Below are 27,824 nucleotides of genomic sequence, written 5' to 3' on the forward strand. Positions count from 1 at the left end.
GTCCCTGCTGGCAACGGCACTGGTGGCCCATGTGCTTTAAGAGCTTTATTTCACACCCCCAACGTGCTCACACACTCGTCTGCCAGGCTAAGGCAAAGACCGGATTTGTCGACTACCACCCACCGTTGTCCCCACCCCAATAGCCGCGCACTAGCTTTGTGAAAAATTCCTTGACCTTTTTCTGTGCTCCAGCGTCCTGATCTGTAAAATAGGTATAAGCACCACCTGCCCGCCTCACCTGTGGCTCTGAGGCTAAAATGACTTGAAATTGCTGCTCCATATATGTCTGACCCCTTGGGCTTCGAAGGTGGAAAGCAGGGCAGCACTGTTGGCTGGCGGCGACCAGCGTGCCGGCGGATCCGCAGGCCAGGTCTCTGATGCCATCCTCCCCCTCCTCCCACTTCTAGCAGGACGGTGCCCAGACCGCTCTGGACCAGCCCCAGGTGAGGTGAGGCGCCACCCAGCACCCTCTGTCCTTGCTCAGCTGTCGCAAAGGCAGTGCACCATCGGGGAAGCACACAGGCAGGCCCTAGAGTCACACCCGCGTCCCAGTCCCAGCGCTGCCCCTGAATATCCACACGGGCGCGTTAGTTAGCCTCTTCCTTCCCTAACTGCCCATCCTCAAGATGGCCCTGCTAACTGGGGTTAGCTCACAGGTTAGCAGAGAACTGAGAGCGAGCACTCGCCTAGGGCTCACCTACCTGGACGCTGCTTGGTCCTCCTCCCGCTGGGTGTGAGTGCGGCCAGCCCAGGAAGGGGGTGGGGGCGTGGGAGTGGTGGGAGGCGCCCCCTTCCCATCTCCAGACCTCTCTTATTAACAGGGACGTGCTAATGAAAATTCACACCCAGGTGCTAATAAACAGTGGGCCGCTCCTGGGCTCGGAGAGCGAGGAGAGGCTCTCCGCAGGGGAGGGGGCTGGCCGATGAGCCCCACTTGTCTGTGAAAAGACTTGCTAATAACTTTAATTCCCCGCCCTAAACCACGGGGCCTTTGCCATGTAAATAGATTTTCTAAACTGGGTTGGGTCCTGGAAAAGACTTCCCGTTCTGCTCCTTAGGGCTCTGGGAGGGGAGAGCGCGTTGGGGGTGGAGGTGCGGGAAAGGGGGTGGATCAGCGAAGGTGTGAGGTCCCGCCCCCCTGCAGGGCCTCTGCTTTTGGATCGCACTCTCTGCAGCCAAACGCTGGCCAGGGTGCGCCTGGGCTTCTGAATTATACACAGTAAGCCCCCCACCCCACTCTGAATCACTGCCCCTCCTGGCCTGGGCCAGAGCACTGGAAATGATCTCCAAAGTGGTTTCAAAACAAACCTATCAATATCAATGGATAAATAAACTGTGGTATATCCATACAATGGAATAGCATTGAGCAATAAAAAGAAACAAAGTACCGGTACATGAGAAAATATGATGCTAAGTGAAAGAAGCAAGATGCAAAAGGCCTCATGTTATATGATTCCATTCATACTAAATGTCCAGAACAGGCAAACCTATAGGGATAGAAAGCAGCTGAGCTGGCTGGGGTGGGGAGTGGGGGAACGGAATCATGGGGAGTCACTGTTAATGGTTACAGGGTCTCTTTTGGGGGGTGATGAAAATGACCCAAAATTAGACAGTGGTGATGGTTACAGAACTGTATGAATATACCAAAACCATTGAATTATGTACTTGAAGAGTGAATTTCATGGTACATAAATTATATCTCAATAAAGCTCTTATAAAAAATGCCAAGGCCAGTATTTCAAAGATGCTTGAGCAGGGCAGAGGGGAAGAACTGAGTATCCATAGATGGCTGAGGAACCCTCGGACAGAGAGGCTACACCCCCTTAACCCACCTCACCACCCCCCAGGCTTGACTGCTCACCAGACCCCCTGACTGAGGCCAGGCTCCTTCAGGGCTCAAGGCTCCCCCTTCCCCACACAGCACTTCCCTAACCTGAATCCAAGCCTGGTTCCAGGTCAGCTCTGTGGATTTGGATGCAACCAATGGACCTCTCATCTCACCCTAGCCAGGCCTCTGGGAGGTCACAGTTACTTAAACTGGGGGCTGACCACTGATATTATTTCATGTCTCTAAACCACATAGGAGAGAAACCAGAGTGAAGGGAGATGGGAAAATGCCAGGGTCCAGGCCTAACGCTCCAGCACAAGGGGAATAAGGACTTGGGACACATGCAATGAGCCCTTGGAGCTGGTGTCCCCTCAGACCCCAGAATGAATGGAGCTGGCAAAACCCTACCAGAGCTGAGAGCCCAGATTCTGAAGTCATACCTAGGCTTGAGTACTGACCCTTGGCTTATCCTTCTGCAAAATGATTACTTAGGTATGAAATGTGTAAAGGACCTGGTGCACAGTAAGTACGCACTAATGGAAATGAATTTTCTACAGAGATACTTGGTTTTATTCAGCTCCCCACCAGATTCAAAGAAAAGATGGACAGACTCCGCTTGCTGCCACTTTCTCCGTAGAATCTCCTCCCCCCTCAGGCTAACCCATCTGGAACAGGAGGTGCTAAGCCAGGGCTGGGGAAAAGGAGGAAGGGGTCTGAGCCTGTGGGCTTTGGGGGCTGAAGACTGCAAGAAACCCTCCCAACTCTCCTACGTCCTTTGGAGGAGAAGAAGGGAGCTTTGTGCCCCTGTAGAGAAAGAAGAACTTGCCAAGTGACACCAGCACAAAATTTATTCACAAATAAATAAACACGTACTAGGCAGAGCCTCCTGCCTGCCTCAAAGTGTCTACCCTCTGGGTCCCTCCATCACGGGAGGGGTTGGGGAAGTCCGTCCTGGGTGGGGACAGGTTCTCCCTTTCAGCAATGCCCATGCCAGTATCGCCAGTGCCCTCTTCCAGGAAAGGGAGTCTAGAGTGGGACCTCTTCGAAGGCGCAGAGGCCAAAAAGGCGTCGGTGCTCACAGAACGGGGCGCCAGATGTCCGCCGTCACTTCAACTACTCAGGCCGGCGGCCACTCCAGGGGCGAGAGGGGCATCCAGGTCTCCAGCAGGGCCAGTACGTCGCCGGGAAAGAGCTTGAGGAGAGAGGGAACAGCGAGACCCTCAGCGTTGGACACCGAGCGTGGGCGTCCGCCTCGCGAGCTCCACTTTCAGGGCGCCTCTGGCGGGGAGCGGGACCCCGCCCCCTGCGTGTACTCTCCCTCCCCTCGCCGCTCGAGCGCCCCGGGCACACCAACTCTGTTGCTCCGGAGGGCGAGCAGGCGAGGCCGGGCCGTCAGTGGGGAAGCCGCACGGGGGCTGGTCCCCGCAGTGCGCGCCGCGGGGCGCGAGACAGTAGGTAGCGCCATCCACTACTGCGCCGCGCCCGGAGGGAGCTCCGCGCGGGAAGGAAGTACTAACCGGAGATGAGGGGCCTGGCTCCATCGCCGGCCCTTCCGGGCACGCCGTCTCGTTGTAAAGCACCGGCGGATCATGCGGCTCGGGCGCCGCTAGGGCTCCGGGGTAGGCGGGCGGGGACCCCCAGGACACCACGGCGCTGGCGGCTGAGCCCAGGTCTGGGCCGCACGCCTGTGCCTGACTCTGCATCTGCGTCTGCGTCTGCGCGGGGCCGCCGTCGGGGCACAGCGGGCAGCCTCGAGGGAGCGCCGCGTCGCTGTGCCGCCGGCGCCGGCGCTGCAGGCTCTCCTCGCTGAGGCCCAGCACGGCCGACAGGTGGCCGATGTAGCGGATGGCCAGGCGCAGCGTCTCGATCTTCGTCAGGCTCTGGCCGGCGGGCGCCACGGACGGCGGCAGAAAGCGGCGCAGCTCGTGCAGGGCGCGGGCGAGCGTGCGCATGCGCAGCTTCTCGCGCTCGCTGGCGCTCTGCCGCTGGCCGCTGCCTAGGCGGCTGCTGCGGGCGCCGCGCCTCCCCGCAGTCGGAGCGCGGAGGGCGGCGCTGGTGACGGGCCTCCCGGGGCTGGACACGGGGCTGCTGGCCGGGGCGCTGCCCCAGGAGTCCGGGGACGAGGCGGGCGAGCAGCCACAGTCCCTGTTGGAGGCCGGCGGCGGCCGAGCTGGGCCCCAGCCCGCGGAGAGGATCCAGGACTCAGAGAGCGGCGGGCACAGGGACTGGGCCATGGCAGCGCCGGCGCGTCTGGGGGCCGGCGGCCAGCGACCGCTTTATCCTGAGCCCGAGGTGTGAAGTGGCCCCTTCCAGGCCGCATCAGCACTTCAAAGCGGGCTCGGGGCCTGGTGGGGGCGGGGCTTGACCCTTTGAACCAACGGGGTGGGGGGCGAAGGTGCCTGCCCGTTGGCTGCGCCAGGTTGGCCCCTCCTGGGTGCTCGCATGGGCACCTGACCCAGACACTCGGGCCTCCTGCCTGCGCCAGTGCCGGCACTGTCCAGGGTGTTGGGCCAGCTCAGTAGGTTAAAGGAAGCGAGGTCCGGGAACTGGAGGTTCAGTACTTAGGTTTGGGTCTGCCTTCACCTGTTGGGGACCTTATGCAAATTCTTAAGTTTTCTTGAATCTTCGTTTCCAGTTTGAATGATGGGAGCCTCAGGGCATAGTGCAGCCAGGTCTGTGGACTCGTATAGTGACCAGGAGTGGGGCCCTGATTCCTGCCAGAGGCCAGAGTAATCCGTTCCTCCTCTGAGGCAGGTTGGTCCTGGGTGCACCCTTCCCTGGTGGTGGTGAGTGGGAGGGACAAGGCTACCCTAGGTAAATCCAACAAGCTGGCTGAATCTGGGCAGGTTGCTGGACCGTCTGAGTGGAGGGAGAGGAAGCCTGCTGCCCTCCAGGCCACCTTCAGCCTGGCAGGATTAAGGGCTCGGCCTGTTGCCACAGCTGCCACCACTTGCCCCTAGCTGGTATTCTGCCACCTTGGGGCAGGTATAACGGGCCTTACCAATGAAATGTGAGTGCAAATGACACAGAAAAAAAGCATTTAACAAAATTCAGGGGAATTCCCTGGTGGTCCAGTGGTTAGGACTGGGCTCTCTCACTGCTGTGTTCAATCCCTGGTCAGGGAACTAAGATCCCACAAACCACAGAGAAGCCAAGAAAAAAAAATCAGCACCCCTTCATGACAAGAATTCTCAGCAAACTCAGACTAAAGGAGAGCTTTCTCAGTCTGATGAAAAGCATCTACAAAGAAGCTACAGCTAACAGCATACTAAATAGTGAAAGACTGAAAGATTTCCCCCTAATACTGAAAACAAGGTGAGGATGTCTGCTCCTACCCCATGCCTCTTCAACGTTGCCGGGGGGCGGGGTGGTGCATCTAGCTTGTGCAGTAAGGAAAGAGAAATAAAAGGCTTACAGATTGGAAAGGAAGAAATAAAACTCTATTTATGGACATGATTGTCCACATGGGAAATCTCAGAGAATCTACTATATTGCCTGCCTGACCCCTCAGGTTTGAGTTTGCACATTGTCAAAATAGCCATTTCATGCATGGATGTCTGCTCTCCAGCTAGACTGTGAAGTACCTGGTGTCTGGTATCATGTCTTCAAAAGAAGTGGTAAAAAAAAAAATTAAAAAGAAGAAGAAGTGGTATCTAGGGTCTCTTTCAGTGCCGGCGGTCTACTGTTTTGCATCCCCCATGGCTTCCAGTTCTGTGAGATTGATGGCTGAGCTGGTTCGTAGCAAAGAAAGCCAAGTGGCTTGGTACCTTCTTCCTGGGCATCTCTGCTCACCACCTCCCCCCTCCCCTTGTCTCTTTTTTCTTCTACTGCCCTTGGCCTTTTCTAACACCCTCTATACCCTCTACCCTGCAGTCTGTCCCAGCAGCCCCAGATGCTTATGCCCATGGTCACATCCAGGACAGGCAATGCCAACCCACCATTGGGGAAAAGGGGAGGAGCCCACTCCATGGGCACATGCCATGGGACCCTGTGAGAGCCTGGCCTAGGCCTGCAGCTGTCAGCAGGGTCTGCCCCTTCTGGACCCTGGCCGATGGATGCCTTCCTGGGGTTCCACATCCAAGCCAAGAACCTGGCATTAGAGCCCAGTGATGGTCCTGATCCACTGGACCAGAGCTAACAAATGGTGAGAATTGGTTGTGCACCCAAGCAGCGGGAGCTGCAGCCTAAAAGCTGGACAGGCAGGAGGGGTGGGATCTCAGAGGGCTCTGGGCATTCTGTTGCCAACCTCTGAATGTCAAAAAATTCCTCCACTTCCCACATGATTCTGATTTCCACTTTGTAGCTAATAATTGAGAAAACTCAGAATGACCAAAAACTCCTAGACAATCAGCCACCCTTTTGTTATATTGTTATACATTTGAAAATATAATACACGCACGTGATTAAAAGTTGAACAAGTACAGAGGGTATAACAAATCTCTTTCCTATTCTCCGTCTGAGGCCTCCAATTCCCGGTCCAGAGGAAACCACCATTCCTGGTTTGTGGGCAGCAATGCTCTGAAGTGAAGTTTTATTTTATTAAGTACAAAATCAACTAGACATTCTTTACACAAGAGGCCATATGTGTGGAAGGCAGACTGTTTATCGTGAAAACACAGCTCTGGCCCCTGAGGATGCTCAGATCTGGGACCGAACAGTTAACATTCATCGCTCACTTACATGGGAGCCACTGAGAGATCTGGAACAGGAGAGAAACGCCATGAGAGAGGGTTAAAAAGACCCAGGTGTGTCTGTGGAGGCAAAGAACTCACAAAAATGGCATGAGAGACAGGGCAGATGGGAGGGTTCCACCCCCAACCCCAGTCCTTCAGTCTCCAGCCCTAAGGCTGACAAATTGGATGTGCCACGTGGGAGTCCCTCCCTTTCCTGTTGCCTCTGAGTCTTGGGGCCCAGAGTGTGCAAGGGCTGTGGTCAGTGGGCCTGATGAAGCCAAGTGGGGGCAAAGGGGGGACCCCCAACCTAGATCCTGGGCTCTACCCCCTCCCGTCAGCCAGCCTCCCTCTTCCCTCGCCCCCATGCCTCTCTCACCTTTGATCTCCTTATCGCCAGCCTCTCCGGTGGCTTCATTAGGGAGCTGCCCCAGTTAATGAGTTCTCCGGGCAGCACGGCCCACACCGCCCTCCTGCTGGGGTGAGGACTTCACACCTCTGGGGCCTGTGTTTTGACAAGTGCCGGAGCCAGTGGCTCTTGCTCCCCTGGCCCGAGCCTGCCGTCGCCTGCCAACGTGTAAGGCTGGGAAATGAGGCCTTGGGGCAGCCCCACCAAGCGGAGGTGAGAGTTCAGTCAGGGTCCTTGGCCAGGGTGGGGGCAGGCAGGACAGGGCAGCACCCTCTCAGGCTGGGGCCCCCGTCTCAGCCTTCCCGCTAGGAACCAGCCGGCTTCCTCAGGCCAAGCCTGGGTCCTGGGCGCTCTCCCCCTCCCACCTCCCAGCCTCAGAGCCCTCATTTTCCCGGCCAGACCCTCTGACATAGGAGTGCTAATCAAAGGTGCAATGTCAGTACTGCCCTTGCAGCCCCTAATCCCTATCCCCTCGGGAGCCAGAGGCCCCAGGAGAAGGAAGCAGCTCTCTGCTACCGCCAGCCTGTTTGGCATCAGCAGGCGCACCTCCTGGGAAGCTCCTAATTTGGGTGTTTCCTATTGCCAGGGATCTTCCCGCCACACCTCGGCACCAGCCTGAGAGGCAAGCCCTTTCAGGGGAGCGATTGTTATTCATGAAGTCCCCACCTTTAGACAGCCTAGGACACCCGTCTGGGGTGTGGCCAGTGTGGCTTAGAATAGAACCCCTGCCCTGCCATGTACCACTTGTGTCACTTGGGTAACTCACTCTCCATCTCTGGGCCCCAGCCTCTGCTTCTGTGCCATGAGTAATACCTACTGTGCTCATGTGATGTGGGTGTCATTGCCTTGCTTTGTAGTTAAAGACACAGAGGAGCAGAGCGGCGGTCCTACGTCACATGGCTAGTAGGGGCAGAGCTGGGATCTATGTGGCTCTGTCTGGGACCAAAGCCAGTGTTCTGTCCTACCACCAGCTCCCCTGTCTCCTCTGGAGGACTTGATTGGCTCCTTTCCTCCTGGAGGGCCGCCTGGAGAGTGAGGGTGCCGAGGTGGGGACGACGCCCCATAGTCCCCAAGCCTCCATGAAACCTCACTACAAGTCACTGGGACCTGTTGAGATGTAAAAAGAAAAACGTTTCCGGACCCACGCTGGAGCTGCTTGAACCAGAATCCCTGGAGGAGCTTCTGGGTATGAAAAGTAAAATCTCCCAAGAATTATGAAGCTTGGCCACTTTTGAGAAGCAATGCCCTATAGTGAGCACCCCCCAATCCAGAGAGTGGAAAAGGCACGGGGAGTGCCCAGCCCCCCACCATGGAGCCTAAGCCCCACTGGGTCGTGGATAGATGAGGCCGTGCTTGTGCTGGAGAGGGGGCAGCAGCCACCTGGAGCCCAGAGCAGTCAGAGGGCCCGGCAGGAAGGCTCCCAACTTCTCCTCCACCTCCCTCCTTCCCCATCAGCCTCCCACCTAAGGCCCCGGAAGCTCCCAGGAAGCCCCTTCCAACTGAGATCAGCCCCTCTCCTCACACCTTTAGCTCCCGGAGCCACTGAGTTGGCAAGCCATATGGAATAGATTATTCTGGACCCATGATAATCTGATTAGCTTGGTCATGGATCAGCTGGATGCGCAGCCAGTGGAAGTCACAGGAGGCAGAGGGGTGACGAGGAGGGAGGGGGTGGGAGGAAAGGAGAGAGATTTGTCAGATTCCGGGAAAGGCCCCAGAGGAAGTGCCAGAATCTCCCCTGTTCTGGGAGCTGGGCTGAGAATGCAGGGTAAGTAGACTGTGCCTTTCTCCTTAGGGGTGTCACATCTATGCTCCTTCACTTCATCTGGGTAAGTGGAGGAGGGTCTAAGCCTTACAGTGAAACATGGGGAAACTGAGGCATAAAGGGGTTAAGTAGTTGAACCAGCCCAGAGCAAAGATGTAGACATGTGAATGTAGGGAAACTTGTCACACGGCTCCTCAGTTTCTATGGCTGTAAAATGGAGCAGGGACTCCCAACTGCCTGCTGAGCTGTCCTGGGAGACTGCATGCCTTGATTGCAAGGTACGGTCTCAGGCCAGAGGGCTGCCCCTGGGTGTCCAGTGTCCTTGCGATCCCAGCTACAGACAGCAGAGGGCACTACCCAACCACCTAGTATCTTGGGATCTGAGCTGGGCAGACCTCCTGCCAACCGGTCAGAGGCCCTTTTTATCTGGGGCCAGGGCCAGTGCGGGTTGGGGGTGGTGGGCTCTGGGAGCTAAGCAGGTGTGGCAGAGATGCTGGGGCTGGCTTAAGAAATAGGTGAAGCCGGCTTAGTGCCAGTGTGATGGGCCGTGTGACCCCAGACAGGCCACTTGCCCTCTCTGGACCCCAATTTGCTCATCTGTCCACTGGGAAAAACATACACCTGTATGGAGAAAGGCAGAGCAAGATGGAGCCTAGAGGAATGAGGAGAGGGGGATGGGCTCAGGAGGGCAGGGGCCAAACAGGGCTCAGGTCTCCCTACCTTCCCTACACACCTCTGGAAGCAGAGGTTGAAAACAATCAGACCACCAATTGACCGAAACTCTAGGCTTGCCAGCTCCCCAGTGGGGATTTGCAGGCCCAGCTCAGCTGCCAACTTGGGGCGCATCCAACACCCGCACCTCCTGAAAGCACAGGATGGAGCTCCCTCCAGGAAGGACGCACAGGTTTCAGGCTCCTTCTAACCCCACCCCTGCCCTGGCTGACTGTACAGCAGAACGGTGAGGTGCCAGGACAATGATGAGGCTCCTGCCAAGTCACTGGGTGGCTCAGGCTCTCAGCCAGCTCCAGGTCATCCTTCCCAAGGTCAGGGGAAGGAGCACACCTCTGCCTCACCTCCCTCGAGGTATCTGTCTTCAGACCCAATAAGAAGCAGAGTGGGTCTAGGACTGAGCTGGAATGCCTAGGCAGGACCTGGGAGAGTGAACAGCCTCTGGGCATAGGATCCTTTGCCAGAGGCTGGGGGACAGTGACATCCCTGGACAGAGCGGAGAACATGTTAGGGGCAAAGATAGAACTTAAGTTGACCAGATAATAAATCAAACAGAAGAAGGGTCTTAGATGGTCAGTACTGATTATGTGCCAAAGACTAAGGATAGGATGAACTCAGTCCTTGGTTCTAGAGGTTTCCCCACCAAGAGAAATCCAAGATCCAGCCCTTGGCTGAGCCGAGGAAGTTTCCTTCACCCTTGGAGATTACGCACCGCCCCAGGCCCTGGGAGTGCAAAGTCAGCGCCCGGCACAGGTGGCCAGGCTGGCTGAGGCCCCTGGGAGTGCTGACATGTGCCGCTGGTTGCTCACAACAAGGTTGGCCTCAACAACCCACCCCCAAGGCGCCCCAAGGCTGGCCTGAGGCTTCAGAACAGCCACAGCATGCCCTTTGCCCAGCGGGTTCCCTGATGGGGAATTCATCCTGATAAGAAAAAATTAAAGGTGCAAGTGAAGACGTACTGTTGAGTGACAGAAGCAAACTGCAGAAAAATCCCTTCAGTATGACTTGACTGATATAAGGAAAAGCAAAAGAAAACAAAAATCTAAAAACCAACCTCTACACAGAAAGGCATCAAATGATACCATGCATTTTGTGAGGCTCTACTGTATGTATGTGCGTAAATGCATACTCGCCAAGTCTGTGATAATGTACCAGGACTTATTTGGTGTGGGAGTGGAAGAAGGGCTGGGTTCTGAGGTGTGATAAAGGGAGACTTTAATCATATCTGTAATGTCTAAAATCTTTACAAGGAGTTTGCATTCGTATGTGACACGTGCAGTTTAAAAATAACTTTTAAGGGGCTTCCCTGGTGGCGCAGTGGTTGGGAATGCAGGGGACACGGGTTCGAGCCCTGGTCTGGGAGGATCCCACATGCCGCGGAGCAACTAAGCCCATGAGCCACAGCTACTGAGCCTGCACTCTAGAGCTCATGAGCCACAGCTACTGAGCCCACGTGCCACAACTATTGAAGTCCATGCACCTAGAGCCCGTGCTTCGCAGCAGGAGAGGCCATAGCAGTGAGAGGCCCGCACACCGTAAGAGGAGTGGCCCCTGCTCACCCCAACCGGAGAAAAGCCCAGCGCAGCAGCGAAGACCCAATGCAGCCAAAAATAAGATAAATAAAATAAATACATGTAAAAAAATAATAATAACTTTAAAAATATAGGTATAAGGATACACCTATGTGGAAAACTTTAAGGCATCTCAGTATATGCTAGAGAATTTGTTACCTAAACTGTAACTGCCACACCATGGAGTACTAGGCACGCCTTAAAAAATCTCATTACAGAAATAAATACAGCTACTGATATGGAAAAGTTATTCATACATTAGTAAGAAAAGGTCACAAAACAACATGCTCTTTATATATCCAAAGAATTGAAAGCAGGGGCTAGAACAAATATTTGTCCGCCAACATTCATAGCAACATTATTCATAATAGCTAAAAAGTGGAAACAACCCAGATGTCTATCAACTGATGAATGGATAAACAAAATGTGGTATAAATGTACAATGGAATATTATTCAACCATAAGAAGGAATGAAGTTTGGGCACATTCTACACTGTGAATGAACCTTGATGACATGAAATAAGCCAGACACCAAAGGATAAATACTGTATGATTAGACTTATATGAGAGGTACCTAAAATAGGCAAATTCATAGAGACAGGATGCAGATGAGAAGCTACCAGGGGCTGGGGGCTGGGGTTAAAGGGGAGTTTTTGTTTAATGGGTACAAAGTTTCTACTTGAGATGATGAAAAAGTTTTGGAAATAGAAATGGTGATGGTTGCACAACATTGCAAATGTAATTAATGCCACTGAATTGCACATTTAACAATGGTTTAGATGGCAAATTTTATGTTATATATATTTTACCACAATTTTAAATGTAACATATAAAAAATATTGAACTGTACACTTCAAACAGGTGAATTATTAGGTATGTGAAGTATATCTCAATAAAGCTGTTATAAAAAAGAGAATATATATTACCAGAAGCTTCAGAAAATGGGAAAAAGAACTCAACATGCTCCCTCAATGCCTCTGTCTCCATACTCTGTACTTGTAGGGATGCTCAGAAAAGGTTAGGATGCAGAGATATGGACCAACGTGTTAACCTGGTTCTCTCCGGGTGGATGGAAGAGGGGGCTTTAAAATCCCTTCTTTTTGATTGTCTGTATTTTCTCACTTCTTTGTAATGATTATGCATTGCTTTTATAAATTAAAAAAGAAAGAAAAGGAAGGAAGGGAGGGAGGAAGGAAAAGACTTTGCAGCCCCCTTCCCTCCCTTGTTTGCATTCCAGTAGTAGAGCTGGCGGACCCAAGCCCCCTTATAGCTTTTGGAGATCAGGATGGGGAGGCTGGGTCTTCCCTCGCAGAGGCTGCAGGAGTGAGCACCACTCATTCTCCTCCTTTGTCCCTCCCTAGAGCTGCAGGACCACAGATGGTCACTCCTCCCCAGCAGGGAAGTCCCACATGCTGAACACCTGATGCTGCATCTAATCCTCCTGGCAAGGACACCCATTTCATAGATGAGGAGACTGAGGCTCAGATGGGGACTGAGCCCAGGCACGGATGGTCCTAGGCCTGAGCCACCTCTACTGTACCTTGTCGCCCAAGGAGAAGGGCCAGGCAGCCCTGGGGCCTCTGCAGGCCCTTCCACACCAGCCTCCTTGGCTCAGCCTTCTTGTTGGAGGAAGAAGGTCGAGTCCACCTCCATGCCCCCGGCCTGCTGAGCAGCTCTCCAGATGCCTGTGGCCCCAGCCACTAGTGGCCACGTCCTTCCCACTTTTTCCCACGTTCCCTCCTATCGGATCCTCTGCCCACTCCCAGCGCCCCTGCCCGTGCCCCAGTCTAGTCAGCCCTTGCCATGATGTGACCGCAGTCTCCTGGCTGGTTTCCTGCCTCCAGCTCTTTACCTCCCAACCCCTCTCCCTCCTCAGAATTTCTATGGGTCTCATTGCCTCCCTAAGAGTCCAAACTCCTCATTCAGCAGGACTTTCCAACCCCACCCGGCTCCCACTTGCTTGTCCACACCCCTCCCACCCTCCCCACCTCCAACCCAGGGCTCCAGACCACTTGGCATCACCCAAATTAGCCCTGGGCTTCCTGCTTCCAGACTTGGGCTCACACCTTTCCCCCCGGCCAGAAATGCCCCACCTCCACATGGAGAAAATCCACAATTTCAAGTCCCTCCCTTCCTCCTGGGACCCGCACTGATCACCTGGCCAGGTGGCTCCGCTCTGTCGTCCATGGGCGCCCCGCACACCAGGGCCCCACAGACTCAGAGCCAATTTGTCTTTTTCCTCCTCCAACTCTCAGCTCCCAGAGGGCAGCAGAGACTCCTCCCTCCCTGGAGCCTCAGCCCCCTGGTTCGGAACATGGGGTGCATGGCCTTTGTGGGTTTGAATTCTGGTTCTGGGGGACCTAAAGCAAAGGAAGTGGCCTCTCTGGGCCCGGAAGAGCAGGCTGTCAGGCCTGGGGTTTGAGCACTGAACAGGCTGCTGCAGGCACAGCGCTGGGTGCTGTGTGGTGTGGAAATGCTCGGAGACCAGTAGACTGAGGCCCGGTCAGGGTGAATTCAGCTCCAAGGGCTGCTCTGTGACCTTGCCTGGTGGCTGTCAGCCTCTGGTGACACTGATGGTGCCTGCCTGGCAGGGCCTGGTCATCGGGCTTCCCTGGCTGTGCCCAGAGTCACGCACCAGCCCCTGGGGCCAGGGGAGGGGAGTATCCGGGCAGGCTGACTCAGGGCTCCCGGAGCGAGGGGCCCATGCAGGCCCCCCTGCACCCCGCTCCCCGTTCCAGGGACACAGGCTCTGCCTTTTCCTTGGGCCTCCCAGGATGGGGACCTGCAGCCTCCCACCCCCACCCCAGAAGGGCTTTCCAGGGATTCTGAGAGGACCTGCTGCCGCCTGTTTTGGAGGCCCCTGCACACCCTCGTTCCCAAGTCGACACCTTCTGCCCTGGGGGAGGCGGCCTTGTGTCAACAGGCAGACGGGAGGTGTGAAGGCAGCCACAGTGGCCAAGGGGGAGGCTGGGCTGGCCCTCGCTGCTGGCTGGTAATGAGAATACCACACGGCCCCTGCATGCAGCCCCCTTTCCTCCCATGTTCCCACAGCCTGACCACCCCCAGGGCCTGGCAGGGACCCAAGGGGAAGGAAGGGAAAGAAAACCTACGGGGCAGAGGCCAGCCCTTAAGTTGGCTCCACGTCCTTGGGCCTGTTCCCGAGGGCCCTGCACCACCTGCCCAGGAAGAAAGAGCGGGTGGAGAACTTCCTGGAGCAGGGCTGGGGGTAAACAAACACAGGTGAGGCCTGCGCTAAGCCACCCAGAGCAGGCTGAACAGAGGCCATGCCTTCCGCAGCTCCTCGCAGGGCCGGGGCTCAGGGAGCACATTCTGACCCCAGCCTGGGCCTCTGCCCTTCCCATCTGACTGGTGGTCTGGGGCAAGGCCCTGGGAAGTCGATCAGGGGCTGATGGGATGGAGGCCCCCGTTTCTTCACTTGTATAATAGGAATACTGATGTGGACACTGCCTGCCTCGTAGTGCCAAGCTGACTGGTGCCACACCGGCAAGCTGAGCCAAAGGTCACGTGGCCCTGTGGTTCCGGCCCTGAGAGCAGGCCCAGCTGAGCCCGAGCTGCCGGCACACAGAAGAACAGGGGTGGGAGTGTCATGAGCACTGAAGCACATGTGAGGCCTTATTCTGCCCTCCCCCCGCCCAAGATGTCCTGAAGCCAAGGTCTCCTGCGGCCCCCTCGCCCTGAGACTCCCCAGGGGGCAGCTCCTGTCCTCTCTCTGATTCTTGGCCTCAGCTCTGAAAGTACCTCAGGGATCATCAGGTCCAAACGCCTGTCTTATGGTACTTGTCAGTGTTGGCAGAGGCGACAGCAGCTATCCCCTCCAGCTCCTGCACGTACTCAGCTGGCTTCTTCTCGACCACATCCACGTACAGGCCACTCACCCCCTCACAGGACAGCCCCTGTGATCTTAGAAAGGCCTTCAGACTCTCCCTGGAGTATCCCCTCCAGGCATCTGGGGACAACTCTCACATCCCCTATGTCTTTTCCTTTTTGGATGAAACATTCCCAAGTCCTTCAGCTATTTCTCTGGTGACCTGGCTTCAAGCCCCTCACTAACCTCGCTCTCCTGAGCTAGGGTTTATCCCCTGCCCTCATAAACTGTGGCCCCCGGATTTGACCACTTACCCCGCATAGGCAATAAGAGACCACTGCCTCCTTGATTGAAGATCCCGTTTCTTGCAAACGTGAATGGGATCACATTTGATTTTCATGCCCTTGGTGCCTAGAAAGCAACGACTACCATGCCCTTTCCACAGCTGCTGCTGGTTACATGATGTCTCCTAACCCTCAACTTAGAGGGGAGGTACATAGGGCTCTGTTGATTCTACCTTATTAGTAATGAGATCCGATCAGTTGTTCCAGCCTGCCAGAATCTCTTTAGATCCTGGCTGTTACCCAGTTAACTTCTTGGGTTTGGATCTTATCCCCAATTAGATCAGTTCATATCTTCATTCAAGATCATAATGCTGGGGCTTCCCTGGTGGCGCAGTTGTTAAGAATCCGCCTGCCAATGCAGAGGACATGGGTTCGAGCCCTGGTCCAGGAAGATCCCACATGCCGCAGAGCAGCTAAGCCTGTGCGCCACAACTACTGAGCCTGCACTTTAGAGCCCACGAGCCACAACTACTGAAGCCTGCGCACCTAGAGCCCGTGCTCCGCAACAAGAGAAGCCACCGCAATGAGAAGCCTGTGCACCTCAACGAAGGTAGCCCCCGCTGGCCGCAACTACAGAAAAGCCTGCGCACAGCAATGAAGACCCAACACAGCCAAAAATAAATAAATAAAATAAATTAAAATTAATTAAAAAGATCATAATGCTGCCCATGACGAGGCTGGGAATAGAGTTGGTGGCACATCACTAGAGACCTTCTTCTAGGTGAACATCCATCCATTCAACTGTGGGAACATTGAATCTGTTATGAATTCACTTAACTTAAGCTCACATGGCCCCATTTGTCAACAAGGATAATCTAGGAATTTTTTTAATAACTTTAAAAAAAATAAATTTATTTATTTAATTAATGGGTTCTAGCCGCATGGGCTTCAGTAGTTGTGGCACGCAGGCTAAGTAGTTGTGGCTCACGGGCTCTAGAGTGCAGGCTCAGTAGTTGCGGTGCACGGGCTTAGTTACTCAGCAGCAGTTGGGATCTTCCTGGACCAGGGCTCAAACCCATGTCCCCTGCATTGGCAGATGGATTCTTAACCACTGCGCCACCAGGGGAGCCCTGAACTTCTTTACTATGTGAACAAGAATTATGTTTGGCTGCTCAAAGCACACACCCAAACTGACAATGACTTAAACAAGATGGTAATTTATTATCTCTCACATTAAAGAAATTTAGAGTTAGACTTTTCTGGGCCAGTACGGCACTTCTATGTTGTTATCAGTGCCTCAGGCTTCCTTCTGCTCCACGAGCCTTAGGTGTGACTTCTGTCCTTGAGATTGCCTGAGGGTCACAAAATAGTTGCTGAAGCACCAGCCATCACATTTTCCAGGATGACAATATAAGGGAGTAGAGCCACAGGAGTGTACCTCTCTGCTTTAAAGAGCTTTCCTAGAAGCCCCAAACAATATTCTAATAAATCTCCTTGGCCATTCCATCTGCAAGAGAGGCTGGGAAATACAGTTTTTCAGCTGGGCATATCACCACCCATTATAATACAGAGCCCTGTTATTAAGGGAGAAAGAAGAATAGAGGCTGTAACAGATGCTGTGTGGGCAACCAGAAGTGTCTGCCACACTGGTGAATATTCTACTGACCATGTTTCCCTGATCTAGCTTCCACCTCCTCCTATCACGGGAAGGAGGGGGTAAACCTGGTGTCACTATCAGGCTGAGGCTCAGAAGTTAATCACCTTATCTAACAGCACACAGCCATAAATACCCCTCCTTCTACCAGGCGAGTCAGATGAAAGAGAAGTGGAGACTGCTCAAGTGGAAGCCCCTGCGGCCTGGGCCCAGACCTAGCTTGTTTGTGCAGCACCTGGGGCTGGTTTGAGCACACAGGGAGGAATGCCTGAGGGTCCCAGGGCCAGAGATAAGCTGGAAAAGCACCTGAGCCAGGACCCAGCCCACCAGGAGAAGCTGGTTCAGATCCTCCACTTCCTAGCCTTGGTTGGGCCAGTCGGCTGCGGCTCCAAGCTCCAGCTCCAGGCACCTGGAGCTCTTCCATTGCCTCTGCACTGCAGCTCTGGTGACCCCTGCCACAGGCCAGGAGCTGGAGTGCCCTGCTGAGGAGGACTCCCCATGCTGGGTCCCGGAGAAGAAGGGCTGAAGATGGAGGAGAGGGTAGGGCAGGATGCCTGAGGCCCGGTGCTAGAGTGAGGAAGGAAGGAATCATCTTGTAGGGCCAAGGCTAAAGATGTCGGCCCTCTTCCCCACAATCCAATCTAGTCCTTTACCCACTCCATTCTGCTGCCCCTGAACTTACTATAAGCAAGACTTATAGGCTCTATTCTAAGCTCTACAACATGCATTATCTTACTCTGTCCCAACAATTGCCCTGGAAATCAGGATCCCCACTTCATAGATGAGAAAACTGAGGTTAAATTGCCCAAGTTCTGAGAGCTTGGAAGGGATGAAGCTGGGACTCTAAACCCAGATCTGTCTGATTCCATAGCCCAGCCTCCTAACCATTAAGCCATACTGTCTCCCTGTGCTAAGTGAGTGGGGCTGGTGACAGTGTGCCCCTGTGCTCCCGGAGGCTGGCTGAGGGGCCCAGTGAAGAGCCAGGGGCCACAGCAAACCAGCTCCAGGGCCTCACCTCCCAGAACTTATGCTCTGCCATCCCACAGTCAGCCTGAGGCCTGGGCGCCAGGGCTAGCCCAAACTAAGACAGAAGGAGGCCAAGCTATCCTGGAGAAGAAAGGATAGTATGCAGAGCTCTGCTGACAGTGAATTCTCATAATTCACCAAATCCTTTCACAGGAAATCCCTCCAGGCTTGCTCTAATGAGTAGGGGGTGGGGGGAGAGGAGGAATGATTCTGGATATTCAGAACCTTCCTGGGAATCACAGGGCCATTTCACCACTCCATATCTAGCTGCCTGTGCACAAGGCAGCACTCTGGCAAAAACTAAAACCATGCTAAAGGTACATCAATAAGGGACTATGGTGTGAGCACTCCGTGGAATATTATACTGCAGTGAAAAGGGGTGAGTTGGAACAGTCAGTATCAACAGCACAGCAATCTGACACTTCAGAATCCAGATGAAGAAGTATACATGAGGGACTTCCCTGGTGCTCTAGTGGTTAAAACTCCGTGCTCCCAATGCAGGGGGCCCAGGTTTCAACCCTGGTCAGGGAACTAGATCCCACATGCTGCAACTAAGACTCAGCACAGCCAAATAAATAAATAAATTTTTTTAAAAAAAGAAATATACATGAAAACTGATGAATCTTGTTTACAACTGTCAATTACATATATATAAATTTCCTGATAGTACAATATGTCAAGATCTTCATAGTACTGTGCAGCCTTGGACAAATAATGATTTGCCATTATTTTAATCGTAAAAAGTGTGGGATTGACTGTTTTCTAAGTCTCCCTCCCCTTAGGAGAAAGGATTATTATTTTTTTAACTTTGGTTTAAACCCTTTCAGATCATGAAATATTGCATGACTAATTGCTTCTTTCCTGTTTGAAATCAAGGCCATTATTGATTGGTTCCACCTTCTTTTTGTGTGATGGACAGATTAAATATGTCCCCACCTCATTCACAGCAGCTAGAATAAACTAAAAACAGTTGCCCTGACCAACATTATTCAATGTCAATTATTACTTCATCATAACGTTAGAGTAATAACTTGGGCATATTTTCTCCAATATTTAAAAAAGTAAGTTCTGAGGAGAAGGTGATGTAATTTCATTATTGAAGGTTTATTTGTACCTCCTGCCATTTAATTTTTTTTCCAGTTAAAATTATCCACTATGATTTAAATGGATGAACATTTAAATCAACTAAGACCAAGTATGAGTCAGCTAAACACATCCTGACATGGAATGATCTCAGATACGCTGTTGAATGAAAAAAAAGCAAGTTACAGGCAAATTGCCATAATGTTACCTCATTTATACTATGTGTTTTCTAAGGATACATATGTTTATGTGAGTGCACAGGGACCAAGTCTGGAAGGACACATGACCTTTGGGGAGGGGTTACAGGGACTCCAGCTTTATCTTTCAGGTTTCCATTTCTTATAAAGAGAACATATTAGTTATGTAATTTGTGTAATAAAGTTAATTTTTTAAAATAAATTTATTTATCTATTTATTATTTTTGGCTGCGTTGGGTCTTTGTTGTTGCGCGCAGGCTTTCTCTAGTTGCAGCGAGCAGGGGCTACTCTTCGTTGCGGTGCGTGGGCTTCTCATTGCAGTGGCTTCTCTTGTTGCAGAGCACGGGCTCTAGGTGCGCAGGCTTCAGTAATTGTGGCTCGCGGGCTCAGAAGCTGTGGTGCACAGGTTTAGTTGCTCCGTGGCATGTGGGATCTTCCCAGACCAGGGCTCGAACCTATGTCCCCTGCATTGGTAGGCGGATTCTTTTTTTTTTTTTTTTTTTTTTCTGTACGCGGGCCTCTCACTGTTGTGGCCTCTCCCGTTGCGGAACACAGGCTCCGGACGCACAGGCTCAGAGGCCACAGCTCACGGACCCAGCCGCTCCACGGCACGCGGGATCCTCCCAGACCGGGGCACGAACCCACGTCCCCTGCATCGGCAGGCAGACTCTCAACCACTGCACCACCAGGAAAGCCCCTGATTTTTTTTTTTTTAATGTCACACTTCTGCTGAAAAGTCCATTTGGCTTCCCATTGCCTTGGCAGTAAAATACAACTTCTCAGCCTGGCCCCAGCCAAGGTGAGCTCCTGCTCTCCACATCACCCCGCCCTTGCACACCATTCCTGAAGCACACTGGGAAATCCCACTGCCAGGCCTTTGCTTATGCAGTTCCCACATTCAGAATGCTCTCCACCTGCCTCTCTCCCTACCCAAGTCCTACCCATTGTTCAAGACCCAGCTGTGACCTCTCCGCCTCTGTGGCCAGAGCATGACAGTCCCTCTGAGTTCAGCCTTTTCTCTGAAGATTACGAAGAACACTCATACCGCCTTTAAATTGTAATTATTGCTGAGGGGTGGGAGCTTTTACTTTTAAACTTCACTGTATCAAAGGTTATATTATAAGACTATAACAACAGTCCTGTGAGCAGATACTATAATTACTACTCCTGTTTTAAGAGCTGTAGTTCAGGCTCAGAGCTGTCCAAGGGCAACACAGCTAGCTAGTGGTGGAGCTACTAATTACATAACGTTTACTCCTCTCTCCCACAAGACTGAAATCCCATGAGAGCACAGACCACAACTATCTTGTTCACTCTGGTATGCCTGACATTTACCAGCTGCTAAATAAATATGTATTAAATAATGCCTACAAGCATCTTGAAATGTAAGTACTTTCTTAATAAAATGGTAGCAGCAAACATTTAGCCCACTTGCCAGGCTCATTCTAAGTGGTCCCATGGATGGTTTCACTTGGTACCAGCAACCATCCTAGGTGGTGGGTATTTTATTTACTGCCACAGGGATGAGGCAACTTGAGCCTCAGAGGAGTTAACCGAACTGCCCAAGGTCACACAGCAAATAAAGAGGGTCTGCCTCAGGCCTGCCTGGGGGCCCACATTCCCCCATTTTCATCACTCACTACACTCCATGCCTCTTCTTCAGGCTGCTCTGTACTATTTCTCAGGGAAAGAAACTAACTGTGGACGGTGAGATGACTTTCTCGGTGTCACTCAGCAAAGCAGCAAGTGCGGGCTCTGGGAACCCAGTAACGGTCCACCCGTATGTCCCCTCCTTCCCCAACCCCTCTCCCGCCATCACTGTGAGCAAGTCCCTCAGGGTCTGTCTTGACGCCTTATCCAGCACACTGGGTGGGAGTGACTGGGTACAGTCTCCCGGAGGGTGGTGATGAGGGAGGCGGCCACTCTTTGCGGGGGTCCTTGAGTCACTTGAGGGACAGCCTGGCCGCCCCCAGACGATGGCACTGCCCACCACTGTCAGGGTCCCGGGCACTCACCGGAGCAGTGGATGAGGCGGAGTGGGTGGGAACACAGTGAGAAGCTTAGCAGCTCCATCCAGATGCGAATTGTCCCTCCCACACTTCCCGGGCTGCAGGGGCCTCCATTAGAGCCCCCGAGGAGTCAGAATCCACACCTCCGCAAATGGGCCCGCTTTCCCAGGACACCCCCTGCCCAGACCTTCCCTGGGCTCTGTGGGTTTTGACACCTCTCTGTAACGTGGCAGGGGTCCACCTCGCACCTTTGGTCCAGATAAAAGCTCAGTCCTGGAGGTGGCCGGCCCAGCCTCCCAGAGCCCGCAGCCCCGGCCATGGCCCAGTCCCCTCCTCTGCAGGGCCTCCTCGGCCACGACCACTGGATCTTCCCGCAGGGTTGGGGCTGGACCGGCCACTCGGACTCGACGTCCCCGGCCTCCTCCTCGGATTCGTCGGGCTCCTGCCCCTGCGACTGTGCCCGCGGCCCCTCACAGCCGGCGCCGCCTGCCCGCACCGCCTCACAGGCCGCCTCGATGGCACCCGGACGTGCGCGGAGCCGGTCAGGAGGCGGGCAGCGGCAGAGCGCCAGTGAGCGTGAGAAGCTGCGCATGCGCACGCTCGCCCGCGCCCTGCACGAGCTGCGCCGCTTTCTGCCGCCGTCCGTGGCGCCCGCCGGCCAGAGCCTGACGAAGATCGAGACGCTGCGTCTGGCCATCCGCTACATCGGCCACCTGTCGGCCGTGCTGGGCCTCAGCGAGGAGAGCCTGCAGCGCCGGCGCCGGCGGCACAGCGACGCAGTGCTCCCTCGAGGCTGCCCGCTGTGCCCCGACGGCGGCCCCGCGCAGGCGCAGACGCAGACGCAAGGGTGCGGCCCTGGCTCAGCCGCTAGCGCCACGGTGTCCTGGGGGTCCCCGCCCGTCTGTCCCGGAGCCCTAGCGGCGCCCGAGCGCCTGGGGAGCAGTGTGTCTGATATGGGTCCCTGGGTGACACTCCCTTACTGCCCCGGGATGCAGTCGCCCCCGCAGCTGTCCCAAGGGAGAGCCCCTGACGCGGCTCGTTGGACGCCGCCCCAAGCCTGTTCCGGAACGCAGACACCCCCAGAGCCCCGGGACCAGGCCACGCCCTGGACCTCGACCCCCGCAATGGAGCTGGCTGCAGTGTACCAGGTACGCGCCCAGGCTCTCTCCGCTTCCCTCGGAGTGGTCCCCAGGCTTCGATTGGAAACGGAGGGGGTGAGTAAGCTCTAATCTGCAGAGAATCTTATGCTTTTTAGATCCCGGGTTTACCTAATCCAACCCTGGTTAGGGATGGAAAGCTGAAGGGAGGATGAAGAAGACCCTAACCTCCTTGGGGAAAGAGGTGGGGGCCCTGGGAAGTTAAGGCCACCACCACCTCTACCTAGAAGCCTTCACAGTCATGTGGAAGAGGGGGGAATCTTCAGACTTGCTTTCAGAGTCCAGGGTGGAAGGTAGCAGGGGCCTTCAGGTAATTCAGGAAATTCCTTGCAAGTGCTCCATCAAGGTTTGAGGGGGAGGGAGGCCTGGCTGCCCCGGGGGTAGGGGCTTTCTAAGTAGATGGGCTTGGATCTGGTGACCTTCATGCTTTCCTCAAGCTTCCATAAAAGAGCATATTAATAACCAAAATTTATTGAATGCTTACTGTGTGCCCAACATGATTCTTGGTATTTTACATGAATTAACTAACTCATCAGCCCTCCAGCAACCCTGTGAAGTAGGTTTTATTATCATCATCACCATTTTATAGATGAAAAAACTGAGACTAAAAGAGGTTATCTGAGTTCTCATTGCTAGTGAGTGGCAGAGCTGGGTTTTGAACCCTGGCAGTATATCTCCAGAGCTTGTACTCTAAACCACTTTGCTTCACTGGATCCATGGCACCAGGGCAGTTCAGCAGCTACCAGCCACACTATGGGGAACATCCAGGTTCAGGATCTCAGGGCATGAGGCAGTGGCCCACTAACCCGCTACTCTTCTCTCTCTCAGGGAATCTCTATGTCTCCAGAGCCTTGTCTGTTGCCAGAAACCCCTCCTGTCCTGCCCCGCCCAGCATGCCAGAGACTCCAGCCTGAGACCCAGTGGGGATGCTGGAGCCACAGTGCAGAGGTGCTGCCCAGCTCGGAGGACCAGGGACCAGGCCCCGCCTTCCAGCTCAGTGATGAAAGCCCTCCCCAGAGCTCAGGCCTACAGCTCAGTGGCTGCCCTGAATTTTGGCAAGAAGATTTGGAGGGGACTCACCTGGGCATCTTCTACTAATGGCCTTGGAATCAGGCCTGTAGCGTGGGGTGTCCTCCTCACCTGCTACTTCACTAGTATTCAGGCGTTGTTTTAGCCAAGGATCCCTTTTCCAAGTGATGTCTTTCATGGAAGCAGTGTTTGAAACAGCTAAGGGTGGCCTCCCTGGCTAAAGTCGGGGCTGGGGCAGTCCCTCCACTCCTAGATGCCCCCCAGAATGACCAGTGTTCTGTAGAGCACAACCTGAGCTGCAGTAACATGGGTTGTTTGACCACAGTGGTTGGACAGGCTGGGACTGGTGGGGGAGTGGGCTTGGGGATGGGTGGGGATGGGAGTGGGAAGAAAAGTATATGCTTAGATTTTGTACTACTTAAAAAAAAAAAAACCAAAAGAAACACCCAAATTTGGTTTGGTCTGTTTTTCTTCTATCCACTTGGGTTTTTATTGCTTCTGGAAAAGGAAAAATGTTCCCGTCCTTCAGGGAATAAATCATGCTGCTTTCCCCTCCTGGAATTCAGGCCCTCACTTGCCAGTTCGACAGTAATTATTGTGCAGGGGCTCCACCTGGCCTGCTGTGCAGGCGACACAGGTGAGTTAACGTTTGGGCCTGTTCACTTGCCTGAAGCCCGTCACCATTGCCCTTTTGCATTCTCCTGTGTGCATTCCTGCTGACCCATAGGGCTCTTTCACAGTTATCTGAAGTTGTTTCCAAAGGGTGCTTGTGAGTGGCTCCCATGTGCTAGGCCCAGTGTATTAGTTTACTAGGGCTGCCATAAGACAATACCACAAATTGGGTGGCTTAAACAATGGAAATTGATTTTCTCACAGTTCTGGAGACTGGAAGTCCAAGACCAAGGGGTCAGCAGGTTTGGTTTCTTCTGAGGCCTCTCTCCTTGGCTTGCAGATGGCCGCCTTCTTGCTGTGTCCTCGCATGGTTATCCCATGGTCCAGTCTCTGCGTCTGTGTCTTAATCTCTTCTTACAAGGACACCAGTATATTGGATTTGGGCCCACCCACGTGAAGTCATTTTACCTTAAGTTCCTCTTTAAAGGCTCTATCTCCAAATACATTCACGTTCTGAGATACTGGGGGTTAGAACTTCACCAAGAGTTGTGGGGGAACACAGTTCAGCTCACAACACCCAGTACTAGGTGCTGGAGAAAATGTGCCCTGACTAATGGGGTAAATTACAGGGAAGGAAATGATCAGAGCCCAGGTCAAGATGGGGGTTTATACAAGGTACTTTGGGACCAAAGAGGATATGCAAGCCTGGTGGGAGATGGGGTTGACAGTGCTGTTGCGTTCTTGAGTTACCTGATCCATTAGTCCTGCCGCATTGATTTATGTGGCTTTGAGCAAGACTAAGAGGCACCTCCAGGATCTTGGGAAAGGGCGCCATGATCCATTAGCAAAGGCTGCCATAGGCTTGGGAGCCAGCAGTGGTGGTGACTTCATTCTGTTTCTGACTCGGAGAGGGGAGAGTTGCAGGATGTTGGAACTGAGTATTGAAGGATGTGTGGAGTTCGCCAAGAGGAGTAGGCAGAAGAAACAGCGTGAGCCAAGTTGAAACAGGTGGTTGAAGTCCAGAACTGAAGGGGAAAAGTGACAAATTGAGTTGGAAAAGGAGCTGGGAGGTGGGGTTGTGGGGAGCCCCACATGGCGGCAGGGGGAGGCATCTGGCCTCTGTGTCCTGGGTGGAGGGGGCAGTGAAGGTGGAGGGTAGGGGGTGGGCTGGTCAGAGCCACTCTTGGTCTTTTGGACTGCCTTATAGCAATGCAGCCTGGCAGGGGGCCACTGTTAGCGGTGCAGGGCGAGAGCAGAGGCAGGAGGAAGACCAGAGCGTGAGCTGCCACATGCAGGGCCTCCCATCTGAACCACTGCCTGCTGACATGCCCTTTGACGCCAGGCAAGTCACTCCATCTCTGTGCCTCAGTTTCCCCACCTCTTAAAGAGGAGCTGGATTAGGTGACCACTGCAGTGCCTTCTTCCCCCAACCTTTTAGAAGTGGGTTCTGGTTTCTACCCCAGGACCCTCTGTAGGGGCTGCCTGCCACAGCGGAGGATGGGAAACGCTCACACAAGTTTACATGCAGCAGGGAGACAGATACCGGGCACAGCTGCCCTGGTTGCACATTCATTCGGCTCTTACTCTCTGTGTAACTGTGGGCAAGCTTCAAAACCTCCCTGGGGACTTCCCTGGCGGTCTAGTGGTTAAGACTCCAAGCTTCCAATGCAGGGAGCGCAGGTTCAATCACTGGTTGGGGAACTAAGATCCCATATACCGCACAGCACGGCCAAAAAATTGAAAAGACAAAAAACGAACAAAACCTCCCTGACTCTCAGTCTCCTCAGCTGTGAAGTGGCAACAATAATAGACCCTACCTCTCAGGGTTCTTAGGCTTGGCACGTAGTAATTGCTCAATACATAATAGCTGAATAGAATCACACGACCTTAGAGATGATCCAGTCTGGTGGTTCCCTCACCTGACTGCATGTTGAGCCCTCTGGTTCCAGGGTCCCACCCTGAGAGTGCAGTTCAGTGCATCGGGCCGGGACCTGGGAACCTGGAGCCGAGGCCCAACCAGGTTTGGGAGCAATGGCTATTTTTTGCTCCTTCGTTTTACAGCTGAGGAAACTGGCCCAGGGAGGGGAGCAACTTTCTCTAGCCCTCCAGCTAGGTTGGAACATCAAGCCCCTGGCTCCCTGTCCAGTGCTCTCTCCTTCTCAAGAAGATGCAAGGACTTGGCTCCACAGTCTCATGGCACCTGCACCTAAGGCGGAACTGAACAGCTGCCCATCTCCTTCCTTTGGCTCCCGCCTGTCTGGGCTCAGTCCTTGGTCCAGTCACTGATGGCCACGGCAAGGGCCAGCCAGAGCTGAGCATCTTCTGGAATTTGGCAGCCTTCTTCTCCCAGCTCCTCTGGGAGATGCAAAGGCAGAGGCAAAAGGCTGCTATCACCCCAGCTGGAGTTGCCGGGGGCTTGGGCTAATCCCCCACCCCTGTCCTCACCCTCTGGGAGGGCAGGCTCAGCCCTGCCTCTCAGGAGCAGCAGCCCCTCACTCTCATGTGTGGCTCCATCCCAGACAGGCTGCTCTTGGCTGCACCTCTTTGCTAAGTGCCTGGCAGGGAAGGGAGAGGGGCTGATGCTGGTGCCCTCCCTGGGATGACTGGTCCACCTACACCTTCCTGGGGACCCAGTCACCATCCATAAGACACTGGACATTCACCGAGTACCTCACCCGGGGCTTCTCAATGACCCTGCAGTGCAGAGGACGTGCCTCCTGAGGAGTCTCCTGGAGGGTGGGGAGGTGGGAGAGCCCCCCCCCGCCCCTGCTGCTTCTGGCTGATCCTCAGGGCCCCCCACTGGCCGTGAGAAGTCAACCTACCTGTAGACGGAGCGCTGGATAGGGAATGAGCAGTCAGAGTTCTAGGCAGCTCCTGTTCTGCATCTGACCTTGAGCTAGGTTCTGCAAGCAGGTCTCTGGCTTTGCATGTCCTCGCTGCATCCTCGATACCGATTTCCTCCAGCCCCACAGGCAGTCAGGAATGCCTGCACTGTGAGCTGTCAGATGACGAGTGCCTAACTACCGTAGCCCCAAATGCAGGGCCAGCTTCCACTCATGCACGGGCATTAGAGGTGGGGTCTTAACCTCCCCGCGCCTCGGTTTCCTTATCTGCAAAACTGAGATAAAGGCAGTCCTTATCTCCTGGGACTGTTGAAAACCAAATGAGATAATGCGCATAAACACTTAGCCCAGTGCCAGGCACCAGACTAGGGTCCCTGCTGACTCTCCTACCTGGTTCCCCCAGGGACCCTAGATGGCGGTGCTGGTCCTTCCCCCAGCGGGGACCACCTGAGGGGGCCGCCTGCCCTCTGGTCCCCCGAAGGTCAAGTGCCAGCCGCCAGGGCCGCGACAGGAAGGGCTGGTCCGGAGACGCTGGGCTGGGGGGAGCCTCCTGGTTGGTGGAGGGACCCATATCCAAGGCTGGTCCCACCCCTTGGCCCGCCCCACCCTTTGATATGCGGAAGGCAGTGGAGCGTGGAGGAGCCTTCCTGGCCCCAGGCCCGCTGGCGCGCTTCTCACAAGGAGGAAGAGGCTGGGAGGAAAAAGGATGAATGGGGCCTTGAGCAGGAGACAGGGCTAAGGATGATAGTAACACCCTGCTCTCCTTAAGTGTCAGACTGTGTGCTAAGTATGTGAATCTCCTTAGATCCACACACCAAACCCTACGATAGATCGTCTTTACCGTGCAGATGAGGAAACCAAAGCCCAGGGGTCAAGAAACAGGCTGGACTTCAAGACTTCAGCTGGAGCAGCTCACAGGTGGGGTCAACTGGAGGTGACCCCTGAGGAGCCTGGGCTATCTGTTACCTCCCTCTTTCCCTCCCACCAGCCTTGGGTGCTCAGCTGGACCTCCTTTGCCAAGAAATTTCCACCAAGGCTGATGTGGGCTGTGGAGCACTGCGGGTCCCAGACCTTCTCCTCAGAGTTGGCCCTGATCACTGGCTGCCCCAGGTGATCTGGAGAGCACCTGCCT

At 54.2% G+C, this 27,824-nt stretch overlaps 2 protein-coding genes across 3 annotated transcripts; one reads left to right on the plus strand and one right to left on the minus strand.

Annotated features, from left to right (window-relative positions):
* Window positions 1–2,654: 2,654 nt before the first annotated feature.
* On the minus strand, window positions 2,655–4,130 carry MESP1 (mesoderm posterior bHLH transcription factor 1). Its single transcript, XM_067698016.1, has 2 exons — window positions 3,346–4,130; window positions 2,655–3,020 (listed from the first exon to the last, which is right to left on the minus strand). The coding sequence occupies exons 1-2, from the start codon at window positions 4,060–4,062 to the stop codon at window positions 2,946–2,948; spliced, it is 792 nt and encodes a 263-aa protein (XP_067554117.1). The 5' UTR covers window positions 4,063–4,130; the 3' UTR covers window positions 2,655–2,945.
* Window positions 4,131–21,368: 17,238 nt separating this feature from the next.
* MESP2 (mesoderm posterior bHLH transcription factor 2) lies at window positions 21,369–23,585 on the plus strand. Of its 2 annotated transcripts, none has more exons than XM_067698141.1 (2): window positions 21,369–22,265; window positions 23,037–23,585. In XM_067698141.1, the coding sequence occupies exons 1-2, from the start codon at window positions 21,369–21,371 to the stop codon at window positions 23,304–23,306; spliced, it is 1,167 nt and encodes a 388-aa protein (XP_067554242.1). In that variant the 3' UTR covers window positions 23,307–23,585. The 2 variants fall into 2 exon arrangements, with proteins under 2 accessions (XP_067554242.1, XP_067554330.1); XM_067698229.1 differs by having other exon boundaries at window positions 21,369–22,199.
* Window positions 23,586–27,824: the final 4,239 nt, after the last annotated feature.

This window comes from Pseudorca crassidens, chromosome 1 (genome assembly GCF_039906515.1).
Source record: "Pseudorca crassidens isolate mPseCra1 chromosome 1, mPseCra1.hap1, whole genome shotgun sequence".
In the NCBI taxonomy this organism is placed as follows: domain Eukaryota; kingdom Metazoa; phylum Chordata; class Mammalia; order Artiodactyla; family Delphinidae; genus Pseudorca; species Pseudorca crassidens.

Coding starts and splice junctions, on each gene's coding strand:
- MESP1 (XM_067698016.1), bottom strand. CDS start 4,062: ATGGCCCAGTCCCTGTGCCCGCCGCTCTCTGAGTCCTGGATCCTCTCC. Junction 3,021..3,345: donor AGCCAGGCCCCTCATCTCCG/GTTAGTACTTCC, acceptor TCTCTCCTCAAG/CTCTTTCCCGGCGACGTACT.
- MESP2 (XM_067698141.1), top strand. CDS start 21,369: ATGGCCCAGTCCCCTCCTCTGCAGGGCCTCCTCGGCCACGACCACTGG. Junction 22,266..23,036: donor TTCGATTGGAAACGGAGGGG/GTGAGTAAGCTC, acceptor TCTCTCTCTCAG/GGAATCTCTATGTCTCCAGA.